General features: G+C 35.2%; 1 protein-coding gene across 1 annotated transcript in view; it reads left to right on the top strand.

Annotated features, from left to right (window-relative positions):
• Window positions 1–24,253, top strand: part of ATPCL (ATP-citrate synthase) — a 68,364-nt gene that overhangs the window by 24,723 nt on the left and 19,388 nt on the right. Inside the window, exons 4-10 of the mRNA XM_089086052.1 lie at window positions 2,566–2,756; window positions 10,500–10,758; window positions 13,826–14,038; window positions 15,931–16,088; window positions 17,405–17,576; window positions 21,462–21,869; window positions 23,105–23,301. Of these exons, the coding sequence (XP_088942178.1) occupies window positions 2,566–2,756; window positions 10,500–10,758; window positions 13,826–14,038; window positions 15,931–16,088; window positions 17,405–17,576; window positions 21,462–21,869; window positions 23,105–23,301 (1,598 nt within the window). The remainder of the gene's footprint in view (window positions 1–2,565; window positions 2,757–10,499; window positions 10,759–13,825; window positions 14,039–15,930; window positions 16,089–17,404; window positions 17,577–21,461; window positions 21,870–23,104; window positions 23,302–24,253) is intronic.

Raw genomic sequence — 24,253 nt, forward strand, 5'->3', positions numbered from 1 at the left:
GGTCGATGTTGCGGCTGAAGAGGCGTTGATTTATAACATCAGACCATCTCGTGTGCGGCTTCCCTCGAGGACGTTTCTAACAATCGAGGGATTGAAGTCCAATATGATCCTTGCAGGGGTAGTTGGCGGGAGGCGGAGTAAGTGGCCGTACCATCTTAGAGAACGAGCTTCTACTTGGGTGGAGAGGTTCGCTAACTTGAAGGTCCTCAGGATCCCAATATTGCGGATCTTGTCATACGATTTGAAGCCTTCATCTCGACGCAGGTGTCTAGTTTGGAAGGCATCGACCTTTCTTAGCTGTGTCTGGGTTATCGGCCATGTATCAGAAGAGTACAGCATGATGTTTGAGACTGTGGCGTTGTGGCGTTGAGAACCGTGATGACTAAGGCTAAAACAACTGCGCATGCTTCTTCTCCACCGTAGTATGCCCACAGTGACAGTCTTTACTCCCTCCCATGAAATTCTCGCTTCCATTAAATCTTTTATGTTTCACCCCATTCCATTAGGATGTCCGGCTTTTTGTTTGGGCCCATTTGATTACCAAAAAATGACGAATTGTTCTGCTTGTCTCATTAATGCATATGATGTGGCCCAACGACCTTAACCTTTATTTCATTATAGCCCTAGACAGTCGGCTCACTAATACACCATAAGGCAAATGTTTGGGCAGATATTGGGTAAATTTTTCATGTAACTTATTGCTTGTATCCTTAGACAATTCCACTGCGAAACATCTATCATATTTCCCTCAGCTTTTGGAAGTGTCTATGTCTTAGAACCATAGTTGACCACTGTTATAACCTTGGTCTCTAGCATCTTAATATTTGCTCCGAGACTATTCTTCCGAACTTATTTTTAACTGTACAAGTAAAACGCTCTTTGACATAGCTTTTCTGCCTTTTTGGTCTTTTCTGCATCCACCATTATTGCTGACAATGCCATCTAGGTATCTGAAGCTGTCCACTCGGTCAATATTCTCGTTACCTAACACAATCCAAGTTAATCGGAGCTTCTTTTTTGTAAAATACGAAACACCAATCTTCAGTTACTCAAAGGGGTTGCCAAAAGTCTTGTAGAGGTTACAGGAATTTTTTTTAAAGAGAGTATTTTGTCATGAAGAAGGATAAATAAAACGAGGATATTTAGGAAATTGCTGACTAATCGATAGGGTGGAGTCATTAATCGTATGCGCTTGTGTTTTTCTTTTTCTACCAAAAATTGTGTAATCTGCTCTAAAGTTTCGACAGCTGCAGACAGTCATTCTGGCTCTGTGATTTCTTGAATACTTTTGGCAGTGCTTTTGAATTATAAGCCTATCCAGTACTAACTGTGCTATTATACTATTGAAAATAGACAAGAAAGAACGTGCAACTTGTATGTGTTGACTAAAATGTACAGATGTTCATGTGCAGAGCAATGAAACTGATGCGATAAACCAGTACATACCAGAACACAGAGGGAGGAGAGGGGTCTGGAGAGATCCAAAAGATCAGGAAAAGAAGTCCGGTCCAAAACGTCATTTTTTTTTTAGGTGTTTTGATCTTTCTTGTTTGAAAGATCTCTGATAAGGATCCAATCTAACGATCACACGTTTGTGAACCTGTAAAGCTATTGGAAAAGAAAAAATGTGGCATGACAACTCCATGTATTCCATCCGAAAGTTATAGTCCTTCCTTTTCCTCTTTAATGATAATAGTAGTAAAAGGCACACTTAATGCATTAATCTTGCAGAAATTCTGCAAGATTAATGCTTTTTTTCTTCTTTCTTTTTACTGTTTCACTGTCTTCATGTGTATGATCAAGTCTTCTCTTGTTTTAGTGCCCTTATCGTTTTTTTCTCTTCTTGTAGTTTTATGAAACGAAAGTTTATTATATTTCCTGTAAAAGTTGATACCATGATAATATTGTGATTCCTTAGATATTATCTCATTCTAATTTCTTATTTTGCTGCTTGAGTTATTCCAAACAGTTTTCTGAAAATGTTGTCTTGTTTTGCAAATTGTTTTTGAAAGAACTTAACTGAAGGTCCCGACCAGCCGGAATTTATTGTCATGCTTTTCCATTAGATAAGCATGACCTTTTCCTTTTTAATGATAATAGTAGTAAGAGGCACACTTAATGTACTAATCTTGCATAAATTCTGAAAATTAATGCATTTTTTAGATTTTTTTTTTTTTGCTGTTTCACTGTCTTCATGTGTATGATCAAGTCTTCTCTTGTTTCAGTGCCCTTATCGTTTTTTTTTTCTCTTCTTGTAGTTAATTCTTCTCTTCATTCTTTATGAAATGAGAAGTTATTATATATAGTTATTATATAAAAGTTATTATATTCTTTATGAAATGAAAAGTTATTATATATATTATAATTAAAAGTTATTATAATGAATATTATGAATTTTTTTCAATCTTCGCCTCTTTGGCTAAAGTATTAAAATATTAAAGAATTTTTCTCTTCATTCTTTATGAAATGAAAAGTTATTATATTTCCTGTAAAAGTTGATGCCATGAAAACATTGTGATTCTAAAGATATATCTCATTCTAATTTCCAATCCTTTCTCTTTGTAGACAGACGAGGCATATGTTTGTATTTATTCGCATCGATATGGTGACACAATTCTTTTCTATCATCAAGGCGGCGTTGACATTGGTGACGTTGATGAAAAAGCTATGAAATTAGATATACCCGTGGAAACGCTGGTCAGTCAAGATGATATTAAAAATAAACTTCTTGGAGAACTAGAATCATCAAAGCAAGGGTATGTAAATGACTGAATTATTTTACTTGTTTGAAAAGCAGTGATGCAGCAGAGGATTTGCTTTGTGCAAGAGCCCATATGAGCGCCTCCTTGGATAAGACTGGGTTCTGGCCACAGACTTATAAATTTATAATAGACCACAGATAATATGAATTTGTGCTAGTTACTTGCACATTGTCTTTTATGCCACCAGCAAAGTTTTCTTAACGTTTCCTTCTTAAAGCTATCTAGGTTTTTTTTTTTTAGTTTTAAATGCGTACTGCTATACTGCTTGTGGCGCTAGTGTTTTAGGCATTCAAAATAATATTGTTCCAGTTTATCCGGTGGCTGTGGATGGCAACCTGCTTGCGTGTTGCCATTCACATAGTTTTCTGTGCAATGATATATAGTTTAGTTTTCTGTGCATTGATATATATAGTTTTCTGTGCATTGATAAATATTACATTGATATTTTTCTGTGCGATTAGGTACCTATTCAAGTAATAAAATCTGTGATTCTAGCAGGAATTGAACTTAATTTCAGAAGCAGTCACCCAATGAAAAGGAAAGCCTTTTTATGAGCGAATATTTGGTTGGCAACATTTCGAGCCGGAGTCAAAACAATTGTTTTCCCGACCATCAAAATTGTGTTGAAAATAAATATAAATCTTCCTTTTTGTGCATCATGGTTGGAGCGATAGCTACAACCTAGCAAAGTGCGACCCAATGGAACATTGTAACAAAAAGTTTAAAAATGTGTTTTTAAAAAATGTCTAGTCAGAGTTGCCAGTTTTAGCTGATTCAGGAATGGTAGCTTTTATTTCGCTTAATCTTAATTGTCAAATTTTATTTTGAAAACAGATTATAATTTCATAGATACTTGCATTTTTTATTTGCAATGTTTCAAAGATGCCAAAGTTAACAAATTCCTTAGACTTTTTTTTATGATAATTCCTAGATTTTGAAGGCAAAGTTTAAGACAGGTGCGAAATTAAACTTTTTTAATGTCCTTTTTTGGTAAAAACTAACGTTAACTTCATTAGTTTCTTTGCCTAAGCTGATTTTTTTTATAAGGTTGTTGCGGAAAAATCGTTCTTCGCGGTCTATGCAACATATTTTTGAAAAAGTATTTGAAACAAACTGGCTCTTGATATTTCTTTATATTCGTGGAATTCGGAAAAAACTAGCGCTTTACAAGATTGGAATAGAAGCAGGAAAATGCTTGAGTGGAATCCTTGAGCAAAAAAAAATAAAACAATAATTTATAAATCTCTTAAGTTGTCTTTATTGGCCATGAAGACAATAACTTTTACGACACGATTTTAACTCGCTAAACAAAACTCAAAAAAGCTTCATTTTCATTAAAGCGCTAGATTTTTAGAATTCTACAAATATAGGGAACTACGATGAGCCAGTTTTTAAAACAGTTTTTTTTTCTCAAAAATATGGTGCACGAACCGTGAAGCAGTAATTATTTTTCGTCTTAAGTTTCAACTTTGCTTTTTACTTTCACCAGAAAAACTTTTTTTTTATTAATTGCTAAAAGTATATGACTATTATTAGTATATTTATTATCTGTAATATCTCAGGAATTCTAAGGGTATTAAGTTTAAATTTTCAGGGAATGGTAAGATGGGTGTGAAACTAAATAAAAAGACACTATGCACATTTAGGCTATCAAAAGTGTGTATCTGAAGTATCTGAGGAATGGCTAAGGGTATGAAGTTGAAACTTCCAGGTAATGTCGAAGGAGAGTGTTGGATTAAATCCAAAGACACTATGTGCACCTAGGGTGCCAAAATGGTGCGTCTGCAATGTCCCAGGAACGGCTCTGGGTAGTATGTTGAAACTTCCAGGGAATGTTGGGGCATGTCGAACTGAATAAAAAAGTTATTGAGACCGTTCTATCTTTCCATCATATAAAATATAGGAAGCTAATGAAGACTTTTCTGAAGGCAGTTTATAAAATATAATGTATAAACCAAGGGAATATATTGGCCACATTTCAAATGGCCGTACTTGGCTAAACAAGAAAGTAGAATAAACATGAAATTCAACATATGAGGCAAAAACATCCTCTAAGAACGCCAAAGCTTCTTCTCTGTTTTCTGAAGACAAAATATATTTTAAACATATTCTATATTATAACATTGATAAATACAAAATTGCCAAGATTTTCAGAATTAATTTTATTACATATTAAACAATCAGTCTACTTTCTTTAGCTCTTTTCAGTAATTTTGGTTATAATGATGATTTCCTTTCTTTTTGTTGTTGTCAACAAATTTTCAACAAATAAAAACCATACTACTCAAAATACTTATTGTTTCAAATGGAATGGCATTCCAGCTATTAAGATGTTTTGGAAGGGAGGGAAGTGAACAGCTAGCACCCCTCTTATCTGTACATCTTCATCGCCCTTGAGTTGTGCGTTTCTTTTGTTGTTGTTGTGCTGCTGGTGACGGTATGACAAAATAAAAACGCACTGCTGAAAATAAAAACTGTTTTGAGTAAAACAAACGTGACTATCTGGCTTTTAGGTGGCTTAAAGGGCACTAAACTCCTTTTGAAGTTTTTTTGTTCTTTTTAAGTTTCAAGAATATTCATTGCAATTTCTGTTCGTTTTGGGTTTTATTTATTCATTGATAATGATTTCTTTTATTTTTAATCTTGAATTAATATGGAACTTTTATTTTTACTCGTCTTTAGTTTATCTAGCCTTTTGCTTTTTTAAAAAAGCTTTTTTATAGATTTTTTTTTATTATTATTAACTACGAATGTTTCTACAAGCTAAACTCGGCCTCTGGGAAGGTTGTATGAAGTACTGCAGGAATTGGGACCCATGATCGTAAGGCTCACCTGGCACTTCCTTCTAGCAACAAATACTCTATAGCCTATAGGAACGGGCTCAAACTCTCCTAAAGGCGGAACTAGAACTACCCACCAAATTCAATTAATATCAAATTATTCCTCTGATGAAGATAGGGGACAAGAACTCGACTCTTTCCTCACAGAGCTTCGATTGAGTATGGACTAATTGTCCTATCAATAGTAGTTTGAAATTGAGTACCAGGTCAACAATTGCAATTTACTAAGACAAAGGTCAACAATTCCTCCCACAAGGAAATACAAGTCATCTCGATCATCAGTGTAATTCTGCTGATATGTGAAGTCTAGTAACATAAAATGTTTGCCTCTAAGCAATGATAGCTCTTTCACACTACGCTGTAAAACCTTTCACTCTAGCATACCTTATGTGTAGGTATTTTCGAAGATCACACTACCTTTCCATGACTGTACAAAGTTCAGTAGGGACAAATCATTTTATTTGATAATAAAACAACAAAGAAATCTCTGGATATTTATCTGCTGATGACGGCCACTATATAACTCACCAAATATCCAGAGATTTTTTGTTGTTGTTTCATTGTTAAATAAAAGGATTTAAATAAGATAATATTTATTTTCAAAAGGCTATCACAAGCTCAAATAGAGCCGAATTCGCTTCATATGTCATAAAAGAGAAAGCAAAACAAAGAAACAAATAATACAACAAGACAAAAGTAAAAGAAACACCAAATAAGCATCAAAAGGTCAATAAAAATTTAATGCAAAAAAAAACGAGAAAACGAAATTCTAAGTCCAAAGACTAAAATGAACTTTATGCAATTAATGGCAAAAACCGACACAGAAAGGGTGAGGTATAAAATGATATTACATGCTAAAAGAAAAACAATTGCCCAATTCGTATTCTAAGTCAAATACTGTAAAATCAAAAAAACTTATAATAATGTTAAATTAACTGCCAAAATGTCAAAATGAGATATTTACAATTAAAGAAATGACTGTGCCGAAGACTAGGTTAAAAAGGAAATAGAGCATTAATAAATATGACAAATGGGCAAAATAAAAGTGACCGAAGATAAAAAGAAAAAAAGTGGGCATGATTATTCCAACCCTACACCATCAACTAAAATAAGGATGGAGGAGTTAATTTTGGTCCAAGACACAGATCAGGAATTATAAAGACGCTCCAGAATGAAGAGGATAAAACTTTTCCGGAACCTCTCAGTAACGTCATGGATCGGAGAATACGTTGGAATTGCCAAGGAGACTAAGCGGGAGATTCGGGATCTAATGGGGTCATGAAAATCGGGGAAGATCTCCTCAGTACGGAGATTAGAAATTACGGATTTAGCAAAACGTAAACAAATTTGATCCCTCCTTTCTTTTGACGTGGTAGCTGGTAATGCGTCCGGATTTAAGGAGGAAGTAATATGGAATTTTGCTCTCTTTGTAGATAATCCTGAGCGAACGCTTTTGAACCGACTCAATTTTGTCACTAACTTCACTTTAAAGTTGCGAATGCCAGACCGGACGTGCATATTCCAATAGCGCCCTGACAAATGATAAATAAACACGGACGGAATGCATCTTAGGGCAGTTAAATTTGTTTAAATGTTTTAACATGGATAGTGAAACATTTGCTTGTTTAACATTATTTGAAACATGCATGTCCTACGATTATTTGAAATTGTGACACCAAGGAGTTTAACGTGTTTCACTAGCATTTCGGGTGGGTTGAGGAAAACGAGAGAGGATTTCAAGAAATTTATCGGCATTATATTTGATTTAGCGCAATTTACTTTCATATTTAGTTTCTTAGCTTCATCCGAAGTATGGGTTAGGATTTCGAGGGGTCACTTTTAAAATTCCTGTGATATACTTCAAGGATCGACAAGTCATCCACCTACTTCCATCTTCGGGGGAATTCCTTACCAAAATTGTTAATCGTAACTAGAAATAAGAGTGGTCCCAATAAGGTTCCTTGAGGAATTCCACAATTCCACAGTAAATAGGGAGGGGGTTAGAGAAAATATTTTTGTGTTTTACAACTTGAGATCTATTTGAAAGAAATGATGTAACAATATTTAGTAAGAGAGGAATAATATCCAAGTTAACCAGTAGCGAACGACTTATGGTGGTGTAGTCAACCAGGTCAAAAGCTTTTTGGAAATCAATTAAGACAAGGTTTAGCCAAACATTTGGTTTCTCAAGGTTACTTTTGATGGTATGTACTAAGTGCACAAGGTAATGGGCGGTGGAAGTTTTTCTCGAATTACCAAACTGTCGGACGTCAATACGTGGACAAATTTTAACTTTAAGGCAGTCAGAGAGGAAACCTTTGTAAAGTTTGGAAAAAAACTGAAGTGAGTGTAATGGGGCGTATGTTGGCGAAAGTTAGATTGGTATATTTTTTTGGGACAGGTGTTACAAAACCTTGTTTCCAGTAACTTGGGAATTTACCAATTTTTGTGATGTTGTTGAAAATAGTTGATAATGGTTCTGCAATTTTGTCTGAAAAGGCTTTAATTAATTCAATGGGATGTCCAAGGGGCAAGTGCTCGATTTTCTAAGCTTTAGGATTTTATTTATAACGTCAGAAGGGGAAATTATGGGGAGGGAGGTATTGGGAGGCATAGTTGGACTTGAGCCAGTGAAAGGGGAAAACGTTTTGAACGATGGAAGCTAGGTACTAGTTCAAATCGTTGGCAGTCTTATTAGGGGGCTTAGGGAGAGGAAAATTAATTTCAGACGGACTTTTTGCGCATATCTCTTTAATTTTCTGTACCATTGCTTGGGCTTGTTAGTATATGGATCTTTAATTCTATTATTACAATACTTAGAATCTGCTTTTCTCAATTTTTTCTTTAGGAGCTTTCTAACTATTGGCCTCACTAATACGGTCTTGCTTGAAAAAATTGATTTTTTTTTTTTCTTATAAGTTTTTTTTTAAATTCTCAGTAACATAAGGCTTATAGGTAAAAACACGTTTTAAGTTTTTTCTCAGGAAAATGGGATTCATAATTGATCCTCAATAAATTTTGGAGAGACAAAGCCTCGCATTTGGACCTTTTCAATTTTTGTTTTATTTTTAAATTAAAAGCGTTACAGGTAAATTTAAGTTTTAAATCATTTGCGTCACCCATCAGGAAAATTCTTGCATTCGGGTGTTTTGATAGTACAAAGTCAGCACTTGCATGTAATTATTCAATAAAATTTATTTTGTTTGCGGATCTCTGATTAGAAGAGTAATACAAAATACACAAGACAATTAAATTGAAAGGACGCGGCAAGACTTTGGTCGAACACACACCCACGTAATCTCATCAAAGGGAGCAAGACATGGAGTTGAAATTTCACTTAGGTATAAGTCATTACGGACAAAGAACAGAATTTCACCACCTTTCTTACCCAGAGGGTGGTTTTCTGGTCTGAGTTTAATTAACTGTGAAAAATTGTTGATTTTTAACATGAGCAAGTTTTAAGCTTGTACTTCAGTAATAGCAATAACATCTGATCTATAAATTTTAGAAAGAGTATCTTGATTCATTAAGTTTTTCAAAGTTAAGGCTCTCAGCATTGCTTGACAAAAGGGAGGGGAATTGAAAATGATTTATGAAGATACCGTTTTTACACTTTACTTTTTTTATATCATAAATGAGGTCAGGAGTTCGAGTGGGATTCGTGTCAAGGGTTAAGCTCGTGTAGTCAGAACAAGGGGCTGGGGAATCATAGCAATCTTTTTCATGTGTCTAAGCGTTACGCTGTATCTTGGCCATGTTGTACTTTATGTTACGCTGCATAGTCTTCATATAGTCTAAGTGTTACGCTGTATCTTGGCCATATCGTACTTTATGTTACGCTATATCGTCTTCATATAGTCTAAGTATTACGCTGTATCTTGGCCGTATCGTACTTCATGTTACGCTATATCATTTTCATATAGTCTAAGTATTACGCTGTATCTTGGTTATATCGTACTTTATGTTACGCTATATCCTCTTCATATAGTCTTAAGTGTTACGCTGTATCTTGGCCGTATCGTACTTTATGTTACGCTATATCGTCTTCATATAGTCTAAGTGTTACACTGGATCTTGGCCATATCGTACTTTATGTTACGCTACATCGTCTTCATATAGTTTATGTGTTACGCTGTATTTTGGCCATATCGTACTTTATGTTACGCAATATTGTCTTCATATAGTCTAAGTGTTCCGCTGTATCTTGGCCACATCGTACTTTATGTTACGCTATATCGTCTTACGGAGCAAATTTTGTCCGCAACGTAGGCCACTGCCTACGTTGCGGACAAAAATTGCTCCGTAAAAGTATACTCGAGATCTACTTGCTATTATATAATTTTATGTTGCCTTTTCGTATGTCACGTCATGGAAAAGCTGAACATAGCAGCAACAAATTGGAATTTCTGAACGAACAATTAACACCGATGAACTTTCAAAATTGATAAAAATTTCCATGAAAGCTTTTCACACTTGAACAGAGCTTAGATCTCCATCTCCATTCCACTCTTTTTTATTTTGAATGATTTGCTTATAATGATTGTGATAATTGTAGACGGTGGCTGTTGTGGTTTCAAGGATTTCAGTGGTGTGTGAAAGTAGGTGTGAAGGTTATACTCAACGTAACGTATCTTAACCACTTAGCATAGAAAATTACGTACGTAATGTGAAACCCATTTAACATAGATTCATTGCTGTAGTTGTAATTCACTGCGTTGAGCATAAGAACACATTGATTTAAGCCAATAAAAATAGGTACATTGCACAAAATACAATTTCAATCTTGTACTCGCTTCTTAATCCGGCATGTGTCCAGGAGAAGGCTTGGAATTATTCTTTTTTTTGTCCCATCTTAAGTATCCTGACAGCTCACCAATTACATTCTCTTTCATTTCAGACTGGTTGCCAAATTCATTCACGATCTCTATACTGCTTACGTCAGTCTGTTTTTCACCTACTTAGAAATTAATCCCTTGGTTGTTGTTAAGGATCAGATTTATGTCCTTGATTTGGCTGCTAAATTAGACGCAACAGCTGACTTTGTTTGTCGACCAAGATGGGGTGATATTGAGTATCCGCCTCCTTTTGGACGAGATGCTTATCCAGAGGAAGCTTATATTGCTGATTTGGATGCCAAGAGTGGAGCATCTCTTAAGGTGATTGGGTTCCCTTTTAATTAATTTGCCTTTCTACTTTTGCCTGAATGTAAATGACTAGTAAAAAAAGTGTGCGAAATCGATGACGGGAATCTTAGGTTTTTGACACATAGGTCTAATTTTAAGTCAAAATCTACTAGCACCAATGAAGAACTGCGTTACGAAACGAAACATAGGAACATCCCAACATGTTTAATTCCAATTAAGCAAAACTTTTGCAAAATTTCTCAATGAGAGCCAATACAACCACATTTTTTTCTGATATTTTTTCTCCTTTATGTGGTCCCCATGGCCATCCAAGTCAAAATTTAAAATCCACTTGATCTACCTCCGCGTTGATTTGAATATGTTCTGAAATTTTTTTGAAATATGACCGATGATTTGATTTGTTTTTAAACACTTGCTATTGATTTTTAAAATTAGGGTAGATTAGATTGCTGTCTAAAAAATGATGTACACAAATATACACTATATACTGTAAAGAGAGCTTTTATATTCAATCCAATTTAAAGTGAAAGTGAAAAAAGAAAAAGAGAAAAGGAACATATTCTTATTTAGGTTTTTATGATTATTATTTTTCTGAAATCGAGGGCGTTGCGTTCTGAGTTAGAGGGCGTTGTTTTTTTGTTTGTTTTTTTCTCAGAGACGAACTTTTTTCACCTAATAATTTTTCTTACTTGTTGAATAGTATTTAAATCAGGACTGTTGACTTGGTACTAATTTACCTCTAAATGAATCATCGTTGTTCGTAACTAAGGTTCGGACGCGAGTGTATAACTTTGTATGCTTGGAAGTCAGAATATCCGAAAATAAACATAATCAGACATTATTGACTTTCAGATTATTATTTTTAATGGTTTGGTGGTATCACTCCGACATTTGGGGTTTGCACCGATCATCTTAGGAGCTATACCCTTGAAAATCAAGACCTCTGAATCAAGTCTGCTATGACTTTAAAATTGAAAGCCAGAGTCGAAAGTACTAAAAGCGGGGTGGGGGGGGGGTCAGTACTTGTAATTTATTGTCCCAGCAGCTCCAAATCAGATTTCTCTAAGGAATGAATAATTTTTTAAGATTTTGTGGGTTTGTTTTATCATGTTTTGTTGGTCGCAAGAGAAGAAGGATCTTAAATAAACTGTTTTTTCTTTTGAATTTTGTTTTTTTTTTTGAGCACTAAACACTTGAGAGAGAGGGAGGAGGGGGAGGGAGGGAGGGAGGATCATTTTATTCACAACTTATAAAGACAAATTGTGCTGTAGATGTTTACCAAATCCATTTTTTTGCTCCGTGCTTTTATGTGGAGAAGTATCTCAGAGCAAATATGCGTGTTCTGAAACTAGAATTCTTGTGTGTCAAATAATAATAATCCTAAAGAATATATTTAATAATCCATTGAAAACAATTTTGCTAAACAGAACAAAATTGGGAGACCATCAACTTCAATTCTGGCTTATAGCCAAAATAAATAGCTTAAACCTTGTGAAATTATACTAAAGACTTATTGCGATAATTAGACTATTATTCAATTTCTAATTTATATTTTTCGGAAGAAGGCCTTTCTCGACGGCACGATGTCGATTTACCTATTTTCCGATTGAAAGAAAGGTTATAAATATATGGATTTCATCCAAAATTGTTTTTGTTTTCCCGACCTTGATCTTATGACCTCATTTTCATCATTGGTTCTTTTTGTTGCTTTCAAACTTTACCACTTTACTGGTTAAAAGACTTTAAGCCGAACTGACCAGTCATGGCCATCCATAATAGCATCTTTTCCCTATGTGGATCAGTTTGCGCCAATTATATAATTTTTTTGGTGGTGGTTTTATTGGTTTTTAGTTTTAGCTTGGTTTTTTATCTTGTTCTCCTTGTGTTTCTTTCGTGCTGAAGACGCCTTTTTTGAATACAGGCTTAATATCCGCGTTGTTTTTACATTTTTCGTATTTTCTCTCCACTGGCCGCAGTCTCGTTTTTTTTTTTTTTTTTTTTTTTTTTTTTTTTTCACTTTGCTGTGGTTATATCGAACTTCTTGTTCCCTTTGTGTATGTAAATTTGGTTCTTTTTCTCTGTATACAAATCTTCTCCGTTTTCGTTGCTTTGGCCTGACTGTAAGGAAAGTGCATATATCGAGCATAAAAATAACATATATCGAATTTCGGTCATTAAAATGTATATGTTTCTCATGAAAGTTTTCTAAACCCATAGAAAATCACATTTTTGGGTGGATTTTGGGCACATAAAATAATTTTAATTATTTATCATCAGAATATGGTGGGAATGTTGTAACTAAGGATGGTGACCTATGCTAATCAGAGCTTAGTCACTTTTGAAGGCCAAAATTAGATCTCGTTAATATGTTCTACGTCTATTTCCGCATAGACGCCGCTAAACATTAAAGAACTGGAAGATATGTTGCATTTTCTCGATCAGAATTTCTTCGAAGAAATATCACAAAGAAAGCAAAAATAATTAATGAAAAATAAACATGTTTTGCTTTTTTATTCGAGCAATAAGTTTGAAAATCAATAATTCAATGATGCCATGCATAACACAAAAGATGGATTATAATGTCCCTCAAGCAAGGACCTTAGGCTATCCTTAAACGATCCTCAACCTGGAAAACACCTATAATATCTTGCTCAACCTTTCGGGACGTCCACATTTCATAAACATCTATCATTGCCATTGCTGTTAGTATATTGATTCTTGTTCTAGTACTTATCTTACCATCCCTCAAACCTTTTTCTGATTACGAAAATAGATCGGAAGAGTTCTTTCTACTTAAACGTAGGACGAAAAAAGAGAAATATTTTCCTAGTTTAATTGAGTTGGCACGATAAATGAATATCTCAGCAGTTAGAATTAGGATAATGGTATGATGTAGCTTTTAAGTTTATCTGTGAATCTCGTGGAAAAAAAAGATAAATTATCTAGTTTGCACAATATATTTGTGGCCACACATCAACATCCCTCCTCGATAAAATTTGTAGTGGCCACTTTAATTAGTTTGCAATTCAATTGCTTTATAACCTTCGAGTTTGAACGGTCTGAAAACTTTCTTTTATAGCTGACAATTTTGAACAAATCTGGACGAATTTGGACAATGGTAGCTGGTGGCGGAGCGTCTGTGATTTACAGTGATACCATTTGTGATTTGGGTGGAGCTAGTGAGCTGGCTAATTATGGCGAATATTCTGGTGCCCCAACTGAGCAACAAACTTATGAATATGCTAAAACCATTTTGGGTTTAATGACTCAGGAGAAGCATCCTGACGGAAAGGTAATTTATCTTAACGTTATCCAGTTGCGAATAAACAGGATACTTATTTATACGATTCTGTATAAACTAAATGACGGAGGGCTCAACTCCTTCTGTAGGATCCTTTGGTGTTGAATGGTGGGGGGAGGTCAATCTCTTGAGAAACGAGAGGAAGCTAGCTTAAATTGATTATGAGAGGTGCACTAATTGATGATTGAAAATCTTGCCACTACCAATGACACCTCATAACTGCCCAATCTGTCTGAAGCATCTCCTAACCCTAATCTGTTCAGATCTTCACTCTTTACCATCTACTATGAAGCTTCCTTTACATTGTTTCATATGACCTATTTTAAGCCATTCAAGAATATCCTACTTTTCCTTTGGTCCCAGATGGGTTGCCAAAAACCAAGTCTTTTGGCTGCTTTCCATAAAATGTAACGTAGCCGTTTCAACTGCACAAAACGATGAGGGGATGCCTTCTGCTTTCTAATCACTTCCAGCTCATAAAAAGAGCCTTGCCATTCGCAATTTCTGTTTGAAAGAGCCTTCTTCCAACTTGTTACGACTATCGGTTCGATTCGAACAGTCTTGATGATAGCGGTTTTACATGAACATAGGGACGTGAGGGCTTAGTGCCCTTCAAACATGAATAGCCCTTGAATCAGTTGGATTCCATCAGTGCTCGTGATCGAAGTTTCACAAGAACATACGGAGGGGGAGAGCTTAGAGCCCTTCAATCATATAGGACTAAATCTGCTCTCAATCTTCAATCCAATATGTTAAAATGTGCTCACCCCTCTCTGAAGTTTATCAACTAGCCTTTTTGCCTAGAATACGACATTTACCTTGTTTTTACATTTGTATTAAAAAGGGAAGGTCCTTAGGATACCAAAGATGTTATAGATAACATTTATGTGCGATCCAAGTTACAGAAAGCCTCACCTCTCTAAGGCAGTTCGCCGGTAACCCTTTTAATTCGAAATCTAGTTACTAGCATAGGTTAGGGTCGTTTCCTCGAAATAACTTTTCAAAAACACAAAATATCTGCTAGATCCTAAGTTGAATAATTTACAACAGCCTACCTTCTTTGAAGATTATTTATCAATTCTTGAATATAGAATGAGCAATTCTTCAAGGAATTGGGACCTTCTCCCTTGGGCTCCACGGTCTCTTTACTTCTGGAGACACATTTTTATTATGTCAACCTTTTTGATTCAGTTGGATTTTTTGAAACTTTGATTATTATTATTTGGTGTTTATCGTTCTAAAATAATAATGATAAAAATACTTATTCCTATATGCTGCTAATATTGCCCTTGATTTCTTTTTCTGTATAATTATGTTGATGTAGAAGATGAAGGAATGCTCTTCTAAGAAGTACTAAAAAATAGTTCAGTTAATTGAAGGTGCAGATTTCGTAATCTGTTGCTTATTCATCAAAGTATTCCTGAATATGAATTTGATAGAGCAAGGTGATTGTAAAGTTAACAAAGCTGCACACGGGAGGAAGTTGGGAATAATCCCCTCTTCTGAGATTTATTAAATGACCACCTTTCCCAGAAGAATTGGAAAATGCTTAAACGCCCTTTTTTGAGTTTTTAAACACACCTCTCCCTGTAAAATGCTGTAATACTTCCCAAACCTAAACATCGGACTTAATTTAACCTATAATCTAGTTTTCATTTATACCGTCATTATCAAACCAAGGTTTATAGGTTGAAAGTAAAATTTTCTTAACTCGCTGCAAGGGTCGAACCTGTTTTCTTCTATGCTTTAGTTTAGTTTTGTTCATCAAACTTCAATGCCAAATGTGACCCAAGATTTTTTCTTAGATATTTCTGTGCTAACTTTATCGGACGATTAGAATTTCTAACCCATCTTACGAAAAAATAATTTCTCTTATTTTTTAGGTTCTGATCATCGGTGGTGGTATTGCTAATTTTACCAATGTTGCTGCTACCTTTAAGGGCATTACAAAAGCTCTACTTGAAAATCAGACTCTCCTGAAAGAGCACAATATTTCTATTTTTGCTCGTCGTGCTGGACCCAATTATCAAGAAGGACTCAGGCTAGTTGCTATCTTTCTTTTCCTATTGCGCGGTTTTATATCCCACATTTTGAACCCAAAGTGGCCTCCTGCACCACCGCATCATTATTTACTATCAATTTTCGTAGCAAATAATCTTAGCTGAGAGCTTCAACTGATCACTCTGTCCATGCCTGTGCTCAGTTAAAATTTGGCCGTAGGTGACTGGAAAAACCGTTTTCAAAATGCAGGCATGATATATTTTGTGTGTCAAAATGATATGACAGTGAAAAAAAAAGGAGGGGGGAAAGGATAATGGGAGCAAAACAAATAAGAACAAAATTTTCCAGATGGTGAGGAGGGGGGGCCTGGACCCCTCATCCAGGTACAATTTCACGAGATACACATCTAACGATCGTTAGTGTGCCAGGTAATCAGAGTGAGCTATTTACTAAGTAAAGAATTTGTTTCCATAATTTTCAACTTTAGACTAATATCCATTATGGGGTACTTTTTGGCTGCCGATGGTTAAAACACGTTCCCAAGAGAAAAAGAAAACCCAAAGGTTTTGAGTCAGACATTTTATGATTTTCAGAGCCATTCTGTCTGTTGGCGAGACTCTTAAAATTGCCCTGAGGTCTCTTTAGTATTTCCCTATTCAAGACATCGGCTGATTTTTTGGGGGCTATGTTTTGATTTTGTTCGGCTGACTTATCTGGGATAGTGAAGCAAAAAGAAGATCGGAGCAATGCTGTTCTTGTCTTTTAGCCTCTCATGAAAATCTGAGAAAATTATGAATTAAGTCTTTGGGGGATATTGATCCATTGAGGACCTTCAATACTCAATTTCACTAATAGAAATAAATGATCTTTTTTATAACTATAGAATATAGAAAGTCCTTAAGTATAATACCATATCCAGGTGTAAAATAATGTCCTCGTATAAGTACACACCAATTATTTATTGTGGTTTGTGCCACCAGAAATTATAGTGTTTCGAGTCTCCTGAGATTTTATGTGATGTCAGGTAGAATATCCCAAACGAATGACATATCTCTAAAATTCTTTGAAAAACTTTGTCACGGAATGCTTTGTAATTTTTTTCTAAATTGACTCCAGAGGTATCAAGAGAAGGGAGGATCTGGTTGGCCCAGTGCAGTTTAAGATGAGATAATGGAAAAAAAATTCTGAGTTATATATATATATATATATATATATATATATATATATATATATATATATATATATATATATATATATATATATATATATATATATATATATATATATATATATATATATATATATATATATATATATATATTGACCCTTTTGTATTATTGAGTTTTATTTCTGTAGGATCATGCGCGACGTTGGTTCTTCCTTGGGAATTCCATTTTTTGTCTTTGGACCAGAGACCCATATGACTGCTGTTGTGGGAATGGCGCTTGGCAAACGGTCAATACCAAGACATCTTGAAGGCGAAACCACAACTGCCAGTTTTCTCTTGCCTGGTGGACAATCTAAGACGGTAACGGTGTATTGCATGATAGCTTAAATATCTACTACTATTACTAACTACTAGCAACTCACCGCAGCACCAAGCCGCCTGAGGCCAACACTGCTACGCACGCTCCTCCTCCACCCCAATCTATTCAAAGCCTCCCTTTTTACACCCGCCCGTTTCCTTTAAATCTTTCATTATGAGGTCCTCCTACCCCAGACGGGGACGACCTGCTTTCCGTTTATCCCTAGACGGTTGGCCGAAAAGAACAATCTTCGGCAATATGTCATCCTTCATGCGCACAACGTGCCCTAGCCACCTCGACCTTTCTTTCATTATAGCCCTAGAGAGCGGTATTGAACCACATTTTTCGTATAGCCTATTGTTTGAAATACGGTCAGTCAGCCGGGTACCCCAGAACCATCCTTAAGCAATTTCTCTGGAAAACATCTAGCAGATCTTCATCCGCTTTTCGGAGCGTCCATGCTTCAGAGCCATATTTGACCATATTTTTTTTGTATGTATTGGCGATATTCAAAAATTTAATAGAAAGTAGAAAGTAGGACATGCTTTCTGAATGTACTTCGTAAAACCACCTACGTTAGTTTTTCAACCAAAAACTTTTCTCTGCCGTTTCCTCTTGAATTATAATTATTTTTGTTTAACGTTCATTTCTCTTTTCATTCATTTTGTAAGAATCGTTGATGTGTGAATAACAGAACTCACATAAAAAAGTTGAATTTAAAACCATGCCAAATCTAATCTAAGTCTTCTTGCTTCTTCTTCACCTTTTTCGATCACTTCATAGAATTTACCTTGCTAAAATTCAGGCGATCGTTTTTTGTTTTTTGGTTTTTTATCGCAGGAGAATTTTCGTTTTTTTTTTTAACCTTAAACACAAGAAGAAGAAGAATTGTACGAATTGGAAGATTCATTTTTTTTAAGTAAGTTCCGTGTATTTACCTGCTTGATTGCCACCACTGAACAATCCGATTTTACCAAGAAATCATTTTCCATCCTTCCTTTTGAATTCTTTGATAATTTTAACCAAATTGGCAAAATAGCTCAATGACGCAATATTGTCTTATTTTCTTTTAAGCTCGTTGGCTTATTGTGTTTATATTTAAAACAAATAGAAAATCTTTAATTTTATCGATGCTTGTAATTGTCAAGAACAAAACTAATCAAAGATGGAAATTTAGCTTTTCTAGCTAAGTAAAGGTTAACACAATACCCCTGCCAGGAAATTTACGGGGGGTTATTACTAACCATGAATTTTGTTATTCCCAGGATTCACGTGGGAGTATTTCCCATTTTTATCTATACAAACATCTTTGAAAGTCTGCTGGTTTCCTGGAGGAGGGGTCACCCCTTCTCTGGCGGTATCCATGGTTTAAAATAGTGTATCCATGTTTGATCTTGAGTCAGATCAATATTAATCGAATTGGCATTTTAGTTTGGCTACTCAAAGTATTTTCGACGGTGAATTATAAAACGTTTGATATTCATAATGAGGATGTGCTTGGTTCCTAACTTGAAGGTGATTGTGGCCTTCTGCATTCAATAGAGGGAGGGATGAAAGCTTGGGGCGGATCTGAATACCGCATGACTTTTTTATTTATGATCTCTTTCTTGTTTTACCATAAAAATTTTACCTTGAAAGATTGCAATAATCTGAAGGAAAATCTTGGAACACCCCAAAACTCGTTGATATGAGCTTTATTCATCTTCTTCGACTATAACCAGCCTGGTTGGAGGCTTCGGTAGTCTTTTGCCACTGTATTAAAATAGTCTTTCGCTGCATGCTCAGCTCCATTTTTCAAAATGACCTCGATCTTACAGGCTGAAGGTACGGCTGCCAGTCTGTTCGACACCAATCGAATATCTATGGAAGCAAGTTAGCTGTTACAAAACTTATATTTTACCAGAGAATGAAAAAAAAAGTCATTTTGGTTTTTTTGACCGTCATTAACAAGCTCCTTGCGCAAAGGAGATGTATGATCTCTTTCTTGTTTTACCATAAAAATTTTACCTTGAAAGATTGCAATAATCCGAAGGAAAATCTTGGAACACCCCAAAACTCGTTGATATGAGCTTTATTCATCTTCTTCGACTATAACCAGCCTGGTTGGAGGCTTCGGTAGCCTTTTGCCACTGTATCAAAATAGTCTTTCGCTGCATGCTCAGCTCCATTTTTCAAAATGACCTCGATCTTACAGGCTGAAGGTACGGCTGCCAGTCTGTTCGACACCAATCGAATATCTATGGAAGCAAGTCAGCTGTTACAAAACTTATATTTTACCAGAGAATGAAAAAAAAGTCATTTTGGGTTTTTTGACCGTCATTAACAAGCTCCTTGCGCAAAGGAGATGTATGGTGCTTTAGAGCCAAGTCAAAAATAGTATTGACGCACTGTAAAACCGGTTGTTTTCTTTAGTTTCTTTCAGCTTAGCGTGAGACAAGACAGAGACAAGTGACAGAATAGACGGGAAATATATAATTTGGGCTATAAGTATTTGGATAGCGTGAAGTTAGAAAATAGTTCTTACTTCATCATATGCAGAATAATTGTACCTAACACATTTTGCATGCAGACCCGCTATGCTTTACCCCCCTCCCCCCCCCTCACCCCAATGTGCAAATATGTAACCCAAATTTGTTTCTAAAGTATTATATTTTAGTCCTACTTAGGTATATTTCATTGGGATTAACCTGACTTCAGTTTTTGAGTGTCGGCGCTATAATAGATAAGTACCTAATATTGATATTAAAATTGAATATCCTTACATAAAAAGGAAGAAAGACAATTGCAAGAAAACAGTTAAAATCGATTTGTTAAGCTGAAGACTATAGATTAATGGACCCCTTTGACAAAAATTTCACAAAATATCTTAAAAATTACCGCAACCGAAATTGTGACCCCCATTCATATAGAAGTGGTTTAAATACAAAAAAGATTGGAACTGAAAATTTGAAAACCGGTTTGTGCTTGCTCACACGGATTTAAGTTATGTGTGGGACTATTCATTGGACACCGGTAAAATCAGGGTTGTGAAGATCCATGTTTGATGAGAAGCTCTTCTTTAAGATTTCGGTTCCCAACCTGTCTGTTTTTTGCCCTGTTTGCTAATCTGAGATAATCTCAAGTTCCTTGACATTTTCAGCTAAGATTGACGGTCGACAGGATGGGATTTGGCTTTCAAAACTTCAATTCCACCAGCGATCTTTAAAAATAATAATATTTCATTTAGAATTCCCATTTTTATACTTTCAAGTGTAAAAAATGGAAACATAGACTATTTGCCAATAAAGGGATATTATTAACCTAAATATGTGTATGACTTTTACGCTGTAAAATATTTATGCATAAGAATTAGAAGAAGAATGGAACGTGAATCAAAGTTGGTATTTATGTAAATTTTATTCTTATGGGAAGGGGCTCGAAAAAAACTAAAACATAAGTTATTGTGAAGGGGAAACTTCTTGACGTGCTGCTTTACAATAGAAAAGTAAAGGAAAATAAATTATTAATGCCAAGATTAGAGAAATCTGTCAAATTATGTGAAATTTCTTCTTTCCTTAAAGTCCAGAGATGCATTCAACTGGAAAACTATCATTAGAATAGTTTTGACTGTGGCGTTCAAAATTTTAAGCAGAAAAATAAGTTAATTTAAATACATGTTCTACTGTTCTGTTAATTTGGCAAAGTGTCAAAAATCGATGTGAAACCTCTATGGCCACACCGCCAATTGGGCAGCAAATCTAACTATCACAACTCGCATTAAAAACCAGAGTACAGTCTCTCTATACATTTTACTGTCTACATGTCTGTGTATTTACATTACTTTAAATCTTGATCATATTCAAATTATGATTTACTGTTCATATTCAAGTTTTTTCTTCTGTTATTAGGAGCCAGCGACTCCCAAGAATGGTCAGACTCCTTTAAGTCGCACCACTTCGCAGCAAAGCACGACCGTCGTGGATGGTTCTACTGCAGACAAGAAGAAGCCTGCCTATGCCCTCTTTACTAAAAACACAAAAGCAATTATTTGGGGGATGCAAACTCGTGCCGTCCAAGGAATGCTTGATTTCGACTTTGTATGTCGGCGCTCTGAGCCATCTATTGTTGCTATGACTTACCCTCTGACTGGAGATCATAAGCAGAAGTTCTACTGGGGCCATAAAGAAATTCTCATCCCGTTGTACAAAAACATGGGGGACGCCATTCGGAAACATCCTGAAGCTGATGTTCTGGTCAACTTCGCTTCTCTGCGATCGGCTTATGAGAGCACGATTGAAGCTATGAACTTCCCTCAGGTACGATTCTCTTTATTTTGTAATCTCTTTTCATTGCCGTCCATCTTTTTTTATATATATCATGCAATATGACTTTTAGGCTGGGGAAATTTTATTAATCCCTTGATATTCTTTAACTTTTTAAGAGTATTTGTGTTTAATTTTCGACGGAAATGATTTTAAAGATATACGACAAAGCCGGTAAAAAAGGATTTCTGCATAAGTATGAATGTGCTCAAAACTCTTCAGAACGTAAGAAGTCCTGCACATTGTTCGTAGTAATTTAAGCATGTGTGTCTCCAAAGTCTATAAAATCGAGAAATATATTCATTGAAAATTTTCTGAAACATTGTCATAAAATTGTTTTTTAGTTAATGATCTAAGTTTTAACGACCAATTTGAAGAGTGAGTGAAACTGATAAGACTGATCTAAATTCGAGGTCTAGGAAAAAAAAATGTATGGAAGAAAAAAAGGAGAAAAATGTATGGTTTCTGTTGACGGCAGTTTTGTGTTTCCAATTTAGCTCTACACTGTATGTGGTGCTAGTAGGTTTAAATTTCTGTAAAGTCATCTTTAAAGTGTAAAAGATTGAATAATCAGAATTATTCGAATCAGAGTTATTTCTTAATTCTTATACCAAAAATCTTATTTGTTGTAAATTGAGCTTTCATTTCTTCCTTTTAAGCTTAGAGTAATTTTGTCTTGAAAAAGCAATTCATGCAAATTTTGCTGCCTCTTTTCAGTTTTCTATCGAAGAGTATTGAGACTGGATAAGAGAAAAAGCACAAAGTTTGCATATGAGAGAACTTTTGTCGTGAGAAGAGGTCTAATTAGGCTGGGCAGCTTTCAAATGTCAGTGGTGAATATAACTAGTTTGAAAACACTTGAATTTCTTCTCTTATCAAAGTTTCCAACTTTGGCCGGTCAAGCCCATTACTATCTTTAGAATTTATGCTTGGCTAGATCTCGCGATTGTGTTTTCTTTAGAGAAGTTATAGAGCTCCTTATTAAGTGTCAATGACTGTTAGTATGATTTGGGTCCGTCGTTTCCAAGCATAGTCAATTAGGAACGACTACTCCTAAAATGAGTCTTTTAAAAATAATTGCAATCTAACTCCAGAATTAATCAAACAACTTATAGAAATCAGTGTGTCCCAGGTATTATTTTATTGGAAAAGTTAAATGCTTTAAAGAATTTTATTCCTCTGAGCAATCACTTTCTTTGCATTATAGTCCTCTTTTCACTTTCTCGCAGATTCGTACTATTGCAATTATTGCTGAAGGAATACCTGAAAATTACACGAGAAAGCTGATCAAGGAAGCTGATGAAAGAGGAGTAACCATAATTGGTCCGGCCACTGTTGGTGGAATTAAACCGGGTGTTTTTAAAATTGGCAACACTGGTGGCATGATGGATAATATTTTGTATTCCAAGCTTTACAGGCCGGGAAGGTAAGTAAAAATGTCTTATGCCTCTATCATACAGACTAAAAAAAAAAAAAAATCAGCAGCTTAAAAATACTAGGTGATGACTAGAAAAGGCCATAATGAGTAAAGCACTTTTGGCGGTCGTAGAAAATGCCAAAGCGGCCAGTTAGATCAAATACCTTATGAACTAGTTTCCAAACATCACTAGACTTAGAAAAAAAAACGAAACGAGTCTGATTTCCCCAGGTTGGCTGGTGCACGTGACCAAGTTAAGTGTTTAATCCAAGCTAGGTAATAAGTGTAATAAGGGCATAATTGTAACTGTAATAATGGCATCTTTATACAAATGACGCATAGCTATCAATTCAAATTATGTGGTTAGGTGTTTTTAGTAATGTAAGGTCCTTGGGTCAAACAAATCGTACTATTTACAGTGCATATAGTATCCAATCTTTTAGCAGTTTTTCCAGAGGTATGGCGGGGGGTGGGGTATGTTCCTTTTAGGCTCGAATATGTTTGAATGTGTTATCAATTAGATTTTTAAAAGTTTGGAATCAACCCCGCCACCCTTCCGTTTGTGGATTGTGCTTCTTCTTTCTTTTTTAGCCATGTATTCCACGAGCGTTCTGTTTATCTAGTCTTATCCTCAGTGTCTTCTGTATTACTAATTCTTTAGCAAGAAGGTCTATCTTTATAATTGGTCTCCCTTATTGATACGGTTAGAATTAATCATCTTTTATAGTATCAACTCCCGACATCATAAACGCTATATAAATTTCCAAAAAAAATAGTGATATAATTCAGTGTTTGGGTAGAGCATTGATTAAAGTAACATTGATAAAAAGATGTAGCTAAAACTTTTGTATTCTCTATTAAAGCTGGAACTAGTAACAGTTCCATCAAAAACTGAAATGATAGAAAAATGAAAATAATAGTTTTTACTTTTTTCTCACCTACTCGATTCAGTGCCTTGTTA

Source organism: Artemia sp. Qi Xiang Cuo, chromosome 1 (genome assembly GCF_049724085.1).
Source record: "Artemia sp. Qi Xiang Cuo chromosome 1, ASM4972408v1, whole genome shotgun sequence".
Classification (NCBI taxonomy): Eukaryota; Metazoa; Arthropoda; class Branchiopoda; order Anostraca; family Artemiidae; genus Artemia; species Artemia sp. Qi Xiang Cuo.